Source organism: Eleutherodactylus coqui, chromosome 12, assembly GCF_035609145.1.
Source record: "Eleutherodactylus coqui strain aEleCoq1 chromosome 12, aEleCoq1.hap1, whole genome shotgun sequence".
NCBI lineage: Eukaryota > Metazoa > Chordata > Amphibia > Anura > Eleutherodactylidae > Eleutherodactylus > Eleutherodactylus coqui.
In genome coordinates this window covers 33420048-33433746 of record NC_089848.1, presented here as the reverse complement: position 1 = coordinate 33433746, position 13699 = coordinate 33420048, and the positions used below count along the sequence as shown (strand labels likewise).

The 13699-nt window shown below is 49.5% G+C and overlaps 1 protein-coding gene across 1 annotated transcript in view; it reads right to left on the bottom strand.

Annotated features, from left to right (window-relative positions):
- Window positions 1-13699, bottom strand: part of VPS41 (VPS41 subunit of HOPS complex) — a 240280-nt gene that overhangs the window by 49300 nt on the left and 177281 nt on the right. The window contains exons 17-21 of the mRNA XM_066584684.1: window positions 13246-13338; window positions 10801-10928; window positions 6879-7023; window positions 5351-5392; window positions 3180-3230 (exon numbers count right to left, since the gene is read on the bottom strand). Coding sequence (XP_066440781.1) covers window positions 3180-3230; window positions 5351-5392; window positions 6879-7023; window positions 10801-10928; window positions 13246-13338 — 459 coding nt within the window. The remainder of the gene's footprint in view (window positions 1-3179; window positions 3231-5350; window positions 5393-6878; window positions 7024-10800; window positions 10929-13245; window positions 13339-13699) is intronic.

Sequence of the window (13699 nt, the reverse complement as noted above, 5' to 3'; positions counted from 1 at the left end):
ACAGGGAAAGCATAGCTCCTTATTTACTATAGGGGGACAGTATGACTATTTCTTACTAACAGGGGGCAGTATAGCTCCTTATTTACTATAGGGGAACAGTATGGCTATTTCTTACTAACAGGGGGCAGTATAGCTCCTTATTTGCTACAGGGAGACAGTATGACTATTTCTTACTAACAGGGGGCAGTATAGCACCTTATTTACTACAGGGGAACAGTATGGCTATTTCTTACTATCAGGGGGCAGTATAGCTTCTTACTTACTATAGGGGGACAGTATGACTATTTTTTACCAACAGGGGGCAGTATAGCTTCTTATTTACTACACGGGAACAGTATGGCTATTTCTTACTAAAGGAGACAGTATTGCTATTTCCTACTAACAGGGGCGGTATAGCTCCTTATTTACTATAGGGGAACAGTATGGCTATTTCTTACTAACAGGGGGCAGTATAGCACCTTATTTACTACAGGGGAACAGTATGACTATTTCTTACTAACAGGCGGCAGTATAGCACCTTATTTACTACAGGGGAACAGTCTGACTATTTCTTACTAACAGGGGGCAGTATAGCACCTTATTTACTACAGGGGAACAGTATGGCTATTTCTTACTAACAGGGACGGTATGGCTCCTTATTTACTGTATGGGGACAGTATGGCTATTCCTTACTAACGGGGCAGTATAGCTACGTATTTATTATAGGGGGACAGTATGGCTATTTCTTACTAACAGGGACAGTATAGCTCCTTATTTACTACAGGGGGACAGTATGGCAATTTCTTACTAACAGGGACAGTATAGCTCCTTATTTACTATAGGGGGACAGTATGGCAATTTCTTACTAACAGGGACAGTATAGCTCCTTATTTACTACAGGGGGACAGTATGGCTATTTCTTACTACAGGGGGACAGTATGGCAATTTCTTACTAACAGGGACAGTATATAGCTCCTTATTTACTATACGGGGACAGTATGGCTATTTCTTACTAACAGGGACAGTATAGCTCCTTATTTACTACAGGGGGACAGTGCTGATCATTGTTCATTACAGGGAGACAGTGCGGCGCTGCAAGTTGCACTGCTATATAGTATTTAGGGGAAGCCATGTGTGGCACTATTAAACGTTTATATTAATATAGGGATTACAGATATGGAAACGTAAAGAGCCAGAGACCTCTGTGTAGTAAGCTGTCAAGAGACAAGCTATGTCCAGGATAAGTTGTCATGTCCATCTGGACGGGGCAGAGAACAAAACGACAATGCTAATAAGAGATGCCATTATGTGTAAGGCACAAAGTCATTGCTTATTGTGCCACTGGCTGCCTCTGATCAGTCCTGTAGGGCTGATTAAAAAAGTAATAAGAAGCTTACGGCAGGTCTGGCAACACGGTCCCGGTGTCTTGTGAACGACCAACCTGCACTTGGACAGCTGTAGGCTTCAGCTCTCTGTCACAACGAGTGAAGCACTTTGTACGTACCATCATGGCGGATGATCAGACCTTTCTCTACCCGCGCGGCAGAGGTGTGCAGTTACATTCTGCGTGGGAAGAACGCTAATGAAAATATTAGGACAGGTTTAACACTAAACTCAATCGCAGACTTCTGCCGGACGTCTAGAGAACGGTCTACTTCCTCCGCCATGATGGTACGATGTTCACAAACGCCCGGACAGGGTTGCCAGATCTACCGCCAGGAAGAATACAGGCAGTCCCATCACTTTTCAATCAATCAGCCTTCATATATGCCTGAGCACAAGTACACGCATGTAGGGACATCAGGACAACGGGCAACATAAGCAAAGAGCGAGTTAAGAAGTCCATCAAGGCGTTATAACTAGGCGAGAAATAAAACTCGAGACGGGAGGTCAAAAAAGACGTTTTAAAGGCACTAAAATGCGCCATTTTTGAGAAACATTAATTTTAACATCGGAAGCAGAACCGATCGCAACAATTCTCCCCACTTCCCCCACCCGACACTTTCCCTTCTGCATCCCCTCCATCGCGCTCCTTATATATCGGACCGTTAACGGTTTTTCCTCCCAGTCTTCTATAGACTACTCCGATATCCGGGCGTGGGCGCTGCACTGCTCTTGACAACGGGTTTAAAACTACCTACTGACAGAGAACGCCCAAACTGGCTTTTACAGATTTTACTGCTGGATCTAACGAATGATTTGGGCAGAATGGAACCCTGACAGACTATGTAATCAGGCAATAAGATTATTAACCCCTTAACACTCCGGGACGTACACTTCCGTCATGGAGGTTCAGGGTCTGTATGGAGCGGGATCGCAGGTCAATCCCGCTCCATGCAATGCAGGTGTTGGCTGTCTTTGACAGCTGACACTCGTCTCAACAGCTGTGATCAGTGCTCCCGCTGATTGCGGCTGCCATTGCAGATTGCCTGTCAGATTGCAGTATAATGTAATACTATGGTATTGCATTATATTGCAGAAGCAATCAAATATTTGCAAATTCAAGTCCCCTATGGGAACAAAAAAAAAAAAATTAAAAAAAGTTTTATTCTAAAAAAAATAAAAGGTAATAAAAAAAAACCCGCTGGACCAGCCGTAAAACCGTGTAGGAGTATAGTCATTATAAATGCCATCAGGTGTAATGTTTGATGTCAGCGATACGTCCTACTAGGTGCTACATCATCGACAGCCTTCCTGCAGGCTACTACCGCGTCACCACTGTGGTTAATGGCAGTAATTCTAAGGTGCGTTCACACAGGCGGATGCGTATTGCAGGCTGTGCATCCATGGGCCGAGATACGTTGCTGCCTGCGTTTTTCTGCTTATCGGCAGTCTTTTTAGTTGCGCAAATATGCAGCGTACTCACCAGACGCACCCTGTGCAGTAAGCTCCTCGCCATCTACTATTGTTATGGGGTTTTCTGTAGGATTTACCTCTATTGGTTCTTGTTTTTTTCTCGATGATTCCTCGGATTCCCATCGACGCTCTCCCCAGTGGATGTCTTAATGGACCAGTGCATACGTATATGTAACCCTACCAGGATATAGGATGTACCAGAGCGCCCTGACTTATGGGTGACTCTGTTACACCGGGTGAGTCCAATCAGTATGTTTATATATCTTTGTATGCCCAGCGCTGCCCAAGGTTCGGGGCGCTCCCTATTGATTGTTTCATACCATTAACGGTGAGAGCTGACTTACCACGTGCTGCAACTCCGGTCTGTCTTTTAACTCTTCAAATACTTTATCGATCTACGAGAGATGTGAAATATATATTGGACAAAGAGGTTAATAACAGCCTCGTACCGCTCTACATGATGCCCACACCGCGGCCATCGCCATCAGCAGTTTTCATACGAGGAAAGCTGTCTAGCACCACAAATACTGGCTCAAGCTATAATAGACTCTATATCCCATATATAGGGGCAGCCTACTGGCAGATCGGGGGCTGAATTTAGACCAGGAATGCCAGCTGCCCGGACCCCGCAGACCTCCATCCAGTCATGGGTACAGTGGATGCATCTATGGAGGCACGTCTGCCTTTAGGAGAGAAAATATTGCCGCGGTTCGACACATACATCCCTGACATTAGCCAGCGGCGAGACATTGTGTCCGTCAGTGTCTGGAAAAGAGAAGAGGACCCGGGTGCTAAATATAGGTTTTGCCTTCCATTTTTATGGTCCGAGGTCTGACTTAATTTTAGGAGTCTGGTTTGGGGTCTGACTGAGCTTAGGAGTCTGGTTTGGGGTCGGACTGAGCTTAGGAGTCTGGTTTGGGGTCGGACTGAGCTTAGGAGTCTGGTTTGGGGTCGGACTGAGCTTAGGAGTCTGGTTTGGGGTCGGACTGAGCTTAGGAGTCTGGTTTGGGGTCGGACTGAGCTTAGGAGTCTGGTTTGGGGTCGGACTGAGCTTAGGAGTCTGGTTGGGGTCGGACTGAGCTTAGGAGTCTGGTTGGGGGTCGGACTGAGCTTAGGAGTCTGGTTTGGGGTCGGACTGAGCTTAGGAGTCTGGTTTGGGGTCGGACTGAGCTTAGGTGTCTGGTTTGGGGTCGGACTGAGCTTAGGTGTCTGGTTTGGGGTCGGACTGAGCTTAGGTGTCTGGTTTGGGGTCGGACTGAGCTTAGGTGTCTGGTTTGGGGTCGGACCGAGCTTAGGTGTCTGGTTTGGGGTCTGACTGAGCTTAGGTGTCTGGTTTGGGGTCTAAATGAGCTTAGGGGTCTGGTTTGGGGTCTGAATGAGCTTAGAAGTCTGGTTTGGGGTCTGAATGAGCTTAGAAGTCTGGTTTGGGGTCTGAATGAGTTTAGGGGGCTGGTTTGGGGTCTAAATGACTTTAACGGTCTGGTTTGAGCTCTGAATTTGTTTAGGGGTCTGGGCTCATTTTCAACTGACAAATTATAAACCTTGATGTCACTAGATCTATAAAGTTTGCAAAATGTTAACAGCACAACATATTTTCTATTTACATTATACATGGAGCTACAGGTCCCCACAAACTTAGGTAAGCGGACCTTTACTTACAGTAGCTGATCGTTCCTGCCATATACTCTAGGCTGCTGTTAGATAGGGGTACGCAGGAGATCTGACCGCCCCTTTAGAAGGTTACTCCCATCTCAGTATTTCCAGCCTGAGATGAGGTCTCAGGTGGCTGGGTGTTATGGAAAATGCTGAGGCGGCACTTATGCGGATTCCGTAACCCCCACTGAAGAGAATGGGCGGTACAAAGACAGTGTAGCACAGCGCGCTACACAGTTTACATAGCACGGGAGTTAAGGAAACAGCATAGCCCGCTGTGCTATGCCATTTTCGAAACTTTTGTTCATTTCAATGGGACTTATGGAAACGATGTAAGGCCGGCTGCACACGGCAGGGCCGGATTCCACAAACGGTGAGCCAACGGACATGCGAAGTACAGATTTTTTTTTAAACTCCTGTTTTCCTGCAGAAACTGTGACCCTCCAAGTTACATTGGAAGGTCAATGGAAGCCGTCCACGTGGAATCTGCAGAAAAATGAAGCATGCTGCGATTTATCCTCCGCAATTGGTTTCCACAAGTGTAGAGGAAGAATCAATTTCCCATGGCATGCTATGGGAGCTATTTGCTGCGAATGCTCAATGCAGATTTTGCAGCAAATATCCGGCCGTGGGCAGGAGCCCTAAGGATGCCGACTCGGCTGCAACTGCAACGCCCGGCAAGGTGGTCAGGATCTCATCTCAGACAGGAAACACCGGGAGGAGACAAACCCTTTAGGTGCCAAATAGTAATTCCAGTTAGTTTCCTCGAAGCTAGTAACCCTGAGCAGGATATTTGTAAGGTCACAAACATGGAGAGTGGATAAAATGCTCCATCTGGACGGCAACGAGTACAAATACTTACAGAGATTTTGTCTTCATTGTCCAAAAGCATATCTACCGCTTTCTAAAAGAGAAAAGTGAAGAATAAGTGAGCGGAGCGAGCAAGCCAACGGCAACAGGTTTATGAGTGATCTAACAAAAAGCTAATGAATACATCGCTCTAGCGCTTTCTTGGAGAACTCCAGTGCGGCAGAGCGCGGCCGCTTCGCCTTGCGAAAGTCTAATGGCTCTTGTTTTCTGTAAGCTGTCGTCCCGTAAATGAGGCAGAATCAGTGATCAGCGTATTACTGCCGACACCACAATGGTCCGCTGATAATGACAGAAGATGAAGTTGCGCCACGGGGTAAATGTAATATAGGCGTAATTCACACACTGCGGATCCCACGCTGCAAATCTGCAGCAAAATACACGAGGACGGGCATGAAAACTAACATGTAGCCAGTGGATAAAGTCTGCCTGAGGCCGGACTCCCGCGAGATATCTGCAGGGGAAGACCTGCGAATGACTGTGGGAGCGAATTGCGTGACGTGGCGTTTGGCTGCACATGTTTCATTTTCTGTGCGGATGTACTGTGTATGACAGTGTATCATCCGCAAGCAGGAAATTACATCACAAAGTAGCCCAATCCCTTGGAAACGCCCTTCCGACCGTTGTTAGACCGGTCAGCGCGGGGTTAGACCGCTCCGCGCGGGGTTAGACCGGTCCGCAGGGCGTCTTACACTAATGAACCAGAAAAGCGTGAAGTTCCCTTTTCCCTCTCAGCGCTGGAGTCACTGTTGCTACGGCCTATTCTTACCTGGCAGCTGGCCCAGCATCTCCCCCTCTTGGACTGAAGCCTGTGTATCCCCTCTAAGGCTTCACACAGGTGTAAGCGCATTTACGGGCATTGTGTTTTTTTGTGCTCATATTTTACTGGTTTTTTTGCACGCTTAAATACGCAGGGCGAGCGCATGTAGAAACGGAAGAACGCTCCCATTGATTCTAATGGGCAAATACGTTTAACTCATTTAATATGCGCTATTTTTTGTGCACAAAATAGAACATGCCGCATATTTTTTGGCGCTAATGAATTGTGTGCGCAAAATACGCTCATAAAGCCATTGCAATCAGTGGGTTCTATTCACTGCCTATTGCATAATACGCAGCGCAACGTTGTTCATGTAAATAAGTCCTAACAAGTGGCGGCGAGCTGATCCGGTTTTTTTGTTTACCTATATGTAAACTTCTGGTCCTCTACACGGGGCGAGCTGTCAGGCAAAACGCTCATCCCATTGGAAAATGTATATGAGCTGCTAACACTGCATGATACATTTGTCGCATCCCAGACAACTAACTGCACCCCTCCTATTGGTTGGCTTGGGACCAACATTTGGTGCACATTGTGTCATTTTAAGCCCCGTAACTTTCTGCCGCGTCCCCTTGATGGGAAATGCTAAAAGTGTTTAGAGCACATAATATATGTGGCGCCAATGTGTGATACGGGACGGTGGAGCGCGTTTCTCGCCATAGACGTACACTAACATGCATCAGTCCCCAGTGAGGGTACTTGCCTCTGTATCAAAATCCATGAGCAGAACGATTTTGTCCTTGATGGAGCTGAAGAGGTTGTGCTTGTGGATGAGGTCGAACACCTCCTTGTGCTGGAGCGTTAGGTAGATCTCCAGGGCCTGACTGTAGCACTGGTCGTACGTGTGCCTGCGGAGACAGAACGGTCAGGACTATTGTACTGGTATGAAGCACCATGGATGAAGATGCTGATGCCTTCCTCTCCCCCCGGGGGCGCTCACATGGTGGGTACGCTGCAGAATTCACAGCACAACATCCGTGGCGCATTACAGTAACGGCCATTCCCAGAGACCCCGTTCGCGTTACAGACAAGATCCGCAGAGTAAACCCCCCGCCATGTAGATTTTATATCTACAGCAGATCAATTTACATTGCAGATCTTCAGGGAGGTTCAGATGAGGGGCGAGAGCCGCAGCACAATCTGCTTGCTACATACCGACCTTTTTTCATGGCAAGCACTGTGCGGGTAAAATAACGTACTACAATATAGCAGTGTATTATAAAGCCTATGAAGCTCAGCCAAAGGCACAGCCTCATAGCCCACCATAGCCAGCAGACCCAGTGGCCATATTCAAGCCTCCAGATGCCATAGCAACCCATTGGGACCCCAAAAGCACATCACAGGGATCTGATGGGTGACAAAGGCAGTTAGCCTGTTACATGCCACGGTAGCATTGACCACGGCATTCAAAGGGTTAAACAGTGGGGATCGGAGGTTTCTCCAGTCCCCGCTGTTTCAGCACGTGCCAGGCTGTTATCCAACAGCCAAGCCCCCTTTACACCTGGAAAGAGAGACCCTGTCAGGCTTCTGAATTAGCACCATAAAAAGGGGATTGCATGAGAATAAAGCCCCTTAATGGCTGCTGTGAAAAGGCCTATGGGTGGTCATATAGGGGTTAAAATACATATGTATCAAGATAAATAATACAGTGCTAGGTATGTGTCTAATAAACACCAAGGCATCACGGCCGCATTACTCTATGCATTAGCAGGGTTTAGTTGGGTGAACCACCATATCAAACATAGACGTCATATTCAGTCTATATGCCATCAACGCTTATGGTGAGAAAATCAGTTTAGAGAGAACCAGATTAAAGGGGTTGTCCAGTTGTTAACTAGTGATGGCCTATCCTCCAGACAGGTGATCAATTGTAGGTTGGCAGGTATCCGTTACTTGGAACCCCTGCCGATCAGCTGTTTGATAGTCTAGCATGTACTCTAGGAAGCAGACAACTGTGCAGTGGCCAGGCATAGTACTGCAGGTCAAGTTTCCACTGAAATGAACGGAAGCTTGGCCTGCAATACCAAGCTTGGCCACTGCAATGGGAACAGAGCTGTCTGCTTCCTGTAGAAATCAGATTGGTGCAAGAGTACATTAGCTCTGCAAACAGCTAATTGACAGGGGTCCCTAGGTGGCAGACCCTGCTGATCTACTATTGATGACCTGCCCATAGGTTAGGCCAACAATAGTTTACAACTGGACAACCCCTTTAAAGGGGTTGTACACCTCTTAACTCTTGATTGGTGGGGGCCAACTTGGACAACCTAGACCTGGTTAAGAGCTGAACAACTCCTTTAAGGCAGTGTGTATGAGCTTCTACAAATCTCCTGCAATGCTGTAGATAAATCTGTATCCCATAAGTCACTGTATACAGTAATGCTCATCCTCAGGCAGTGCCCAGGGCCTCCTTATATCCCGAATGTGGCTACGTCTGCCGGCCCACAGAACCCCCTCGCTACACAGATTGACGTTCCCAGGATTAGATCTGTAGAGAACGCCGGAGACGTTTACATCATGAGGATTCAGCACAGCATCGCTGTTTGTTATTACATTGCGCTAAATGGATTTCTGCTCCTGAATAACTACCATAAATGAGTCCCAGCCTCCCGGCTCTGATCTACGCGGCGGCGGCCGGCCGTGCGCTACCTGCAGCCGCATTCATTATGGTCATCAAGTCACTTTACAACATTACAGCAACAATCAATGCCCTGAACTAGAGCTGGAGGAGAGCTCATCACAAGCCCATGTCCGCACTGCTGCCAAACTAAGCGGCTTCCATCCACTAAATAGAAATGTTCTAAATTTGGAAGTTCCCCACTATACACATTCATTAGGGAATTAAAGACTGTCATCATGTTTTTGCCCCCCCTCACTGAGAGCACCATAGGGAGTGCTGGTCACACTGATTGAGTAGGTCTGTGCAGGAGTTTGGTCGAAACTTGCATTAAATTAGTTGCAGTAGACCCAGAAGTAGTCCTATTCATGAGCTGCAGCCACACCCGCCCTCCAGCCAATGACTGGCAGCTCTCTCTATGCACAATAGGTGGACAGCTGTCAATCATTGGCTGGAGGGCGAGGTGGGTGGAGACAGCCAGCAGCTCATGAGCATGCAGGACTACTTTAAGTAGTCCTTTGTGACTTTGCTGCTAAAAGGCAAATTTCTCAAAAACTCCAGCACAGATCTCCACAGCAGACATGTCACCGTAATCAGTCTGACTGGCACTATCTTATGCTGCCCTCACAGAGGGGTGCACAACATGGTGACAGGGTCTCTCTAGATATACAGTACTGTATATAGTGTCAGGCTGGAGTTCTGGGGGTCCCCATCTATCCTGGTCCATTCTTAACTGCATAGCAATCATTGTAATTTCACATTCTGGATAGATTATCAAAAAGGTCTAATAGGTACTTTGTCAATCACCTCAAGACACAGCTGCTAGAGACTCCAGTCATCTCCAGATGGTGGCACCTTCTGCTAAACCTTAGGCCCAGTGAGCACCCAGACAAACTAGAAGCTGCTCTGGTGGGCTACACTTAAAGGGGTTTTCCGTGGAAATACCACTGATGACCTATCCTCAGTGCTGCAATAATAGAGATTGGAGCTGAAGCCTTTGCGCCAACCTCAGTGTAGTGGCCAGTGCTTGTAAGTGCAGGCACGGCTCTCAGTGAAATCAATGGGAGTTGTGCCGCACTTACAAGCGCCGGCCACTACACAGTGGTTGGTGCAAAGGCTTCTGCTCCGACTTCTGGTGCTATTGCGACGCATGTGCCCACACAGCTGATCAGTCGGGGTCCCGAGTGGCGGACCCCAGCTGATCAACTATTGATGACCTATCCTGGCAATAGGTCATCAATAATATTTCCACAGAAAACCCCTTTTACGCTTCTACCCACTAGCGGTTTTTTTTACTGCTGCAATATTGCTGCATTTTTTCAATGGGACTTTTAATGTTAAAATCGCATCGCACAAAAACCAAAAAAGCACAAACTTGCGATTTTTGTGCGATGCGATTTTAACATTAGAAAGTCCCATTGAAAAAAAAGCAGCGATATCACACCGTTAAAAAAAAAACGCTAGCGGGTAGAAGCCCTGAGGAGGTTTTCCAGCCCTTGAAAATTGATTGCATATCTTTATGAAAGGCCATTATTTAGATCAATGGAGTCGAATCTTGACATTCCATTCACGTGACTGGGGCTGAGCGGGAATAGCAAGCATATCTGCTACTAAAGGTACGGACCTGTGCCTGGTAGACAGTGAATGTGGATGAGGCCCCTTCAATCTGATGATCGGCGGGGGTGCCTAAAGCTAGACTTGCACCGATTTGACACTGATAGCCTATCCTAAGGATTTGGCCATTTATCTTCTAGTTCTGAAGAACCCCTTTAAGTACTTTTTGAAGTCAGATGGCAGCTTTGATCTTCCATTAGTCAGCAGTCACGTTGGTGAAGAGTAATACTGAAGTAACGCCTACACTCCAATCCCCTCATCCAATAGTGTTGTATGACAGAAGCTGACAAGAAAGGAAGCCAAAAGAGAAGAGGCAAACCCCAAAGCTCGTAGCCTCCTGACTCTGAGCTGACATCACATGTAATGAAAACAAGACAAGTCGGCGGCTCTAACTCACAGTTCTGCCAGAGCCTGCAGGAGCGTCCGGTTACTTGGGTCACGGTTCAGATGCGTCTTCAAAGCCTTCACGATGGTTTTGTTGTTGTACAGGTCCCCCGGCCACTCTCGGATGAGGGTTGAGAATCCCTGTTAGTGTGAGAATTGAAACCAATATTGGTAAAACCTGCGGTGGGTGAGGAGCGGGTCACATCCTGAAATACACTTCTTGAAGGGGTCGCGAGTCTTATGTAAACGAGGGACAATCAGACAAGATAGAAACTGTATGTTACTTACTGCATCTTCTATCCCCCTCTGTGCCCCCACCATGACATACAGCCCCCCTGTGCCCCCACCATGACATACAGCCCCCCTGTGCCCCCACCATGACATACAGCCCCCCTGTGCCCCCACCATGACATACAGCCCCCCTGTGCCCCCACCATGACATACAGCCCCCCTGTGCCCCCACCATGACATACAGCCCCCCTGTGCTCCCACCATGACATACAGCCCCCCTGTGCTCCCACCATGACATACAGCCCCCCCCTGTGCCCCCACCATGACATACAGCCCCCCCCCCTGTGCCCGCACCATGACAAACAGCCCCCCTGTGCCCCCACCATGACATACAGCCCCCCCCTGTGCCCGCACCATGACATACAGCCCCCCCCGTGCCCCCACCATGACATACAGCCCCCCCTGTGCCCCCACCATGACATACAGCCCGCCCCTGTGCCCGCACCATGACATACAGCCCCCCCTGTGCCCCCACCATGACATACAGCCCCCCTGTGCCCCCACCATGACATACAGCCCCCCCTGTGCCCCCACCATGACATACAGCCCCCCCCCCCGTGCCCCCATCATGACATACAGCCCCCTGTGCCCCCACCATGACATACAGCCCCCCCGTGCCCCATCATGACATACAGCCCCCCCCGTGCCCCATCATGACATACAGCCCCCCCCCCCCGTGCACCCATCATGACATACAACCCCCTCTGCACCCCCACCATGACACACAGCCCCCTCTGTGCCCCCACCATGACATACAGCCCCCCCCTGTGCCCCCACCATGACATACAGCCCCCCTGTGCCCCCACCATGACATACAGCCCCCCCTGTGCCCCCACCATGACATACAGTCCCCTCTGTGCCGCCACCATGACATACAGCCCCCTCTGTGCCGCCACCATGACATAAGCCCCCCTGTGCTCCCACCATGACATACAGCCCCCTCTGTGCCGCCACCATGACATACAGCCCCCCCTGTGCTCCCACCATGACATGTAGCCCCCCCTGTGCCCCCACTATGACATACAACCCCCTGTGCTCCCACCATGACATACAGCTCCCTCTGTGCCCCCACCATGACATACAGCCCCCTCTGTGCTCCCACCATGACATACAACCCTCTCTGTGCCCCCACCATGACATACAGCCTTCTCTGTGCCCCCACCATGACATACAGCCCGCTCTGTGCTCCCACCATGACATACAGCCCGCTCTGTGCCCCCACCATGACATACAGCCCGCTCTGTGCCCCCACCATGACATACAGCCCGCTCTGTGCCCCCACCATGACATACAGCCCGCTCTGTGCCCCCACCATGACATACAGCTCCCTCTGTGCTCCCACCATGACATACAGCCCGCTCTGTGCCCCCACCATGACATACAGCCCCCTCTGTGCCCCCACCATGACATACAGCCCCCTCTGTGCCCCCACCATGACATACAGCCCCCTCTGTGCCCCCACCATGACATACAGCCCGCTCTGTGCCCCCACCATGACATACAGCCCGCTCTGTGCCCCCACCATGACATACAGCCTTCTCTGTGCCCCCACCATGACATACAGCCCGCTCTGTGCCCCCACCATGACATACAGCCCGCTCTGTGCCCCCACCATGACATACAGCCCGCTATGTGCCCCCACCATGACATACAGCCCGCTCTGTGCCCCCACCATGACATACAGCCCGCTATGTGCCCCCACCATGACATACAGCCCCCTCTGTGCCCCCACCATGACATACAGCCGCCTCTCTGTCTCCCCCACCTCCCAAGTTCCAGTCAGCACTTCAAGACAACATTCCTCCAGACGCTGCAGCCTCCTTACAGCTGGTCTGTGCAGAGCCCACCCGTCCCCTCAAGCTGCACGGATGAAATGTAAGAGGGCTGCAGCATCTGTAGTTATCCTGCGAGTCTGATCTCCCGCAAGCCTTTCAGGATGGGGGGCATTCGGATGGCCACAGGTCCGCAGGAGCCACACGCTTGAGGCAGTCACCCAAATCCATCAGTGCTGGCAGGTAAATATATTATCAGATCCCTTCACTGATAAACACTCATTTAGGGCTGAAATGAGGTAAGAAGCCGTTTGTTACAAGGTTTGCTCTCTGTATCGTGTCACTGTGGATGGGGCGATCATTACTTGGTAAAACCGTTTAAACCGCAGCCGTACCTCGTAATCCGTTCTCAGGAACTCGTCCAGGATCATTTCATAGATGGCCGGTCTGAGTCGCAGATCTCCTCTTGGCAGATACTTGCTGATGGCCTGGAGGACAGAACAAAGATCAGCGTTATACTTAGGATTCAGGACGATGCAGCTGAAAAACAGTTCTCACTGGGACTGATGGTCTGCATGAACAACCTGGCAGCATGTCCTGATCACATGTGGAGAAGAGTGGGACATGGATGTCCATGACTTGTCCGTGCGTGTTAGACGGCACGTGAACGGGTGTCTTATTTACCAGATTTATGGCTACAAAGTCCCACTTACTACAATATGGAACATCTATAGAGTGAGGGTCCTAGATGCCCCTGGCTGCACACACCGCACACAGATCCCACTGCGCTTCATACTCACTAATTCACACACTAACAGACTGGCAATCAGGCATCAGCAGCTCTGAATG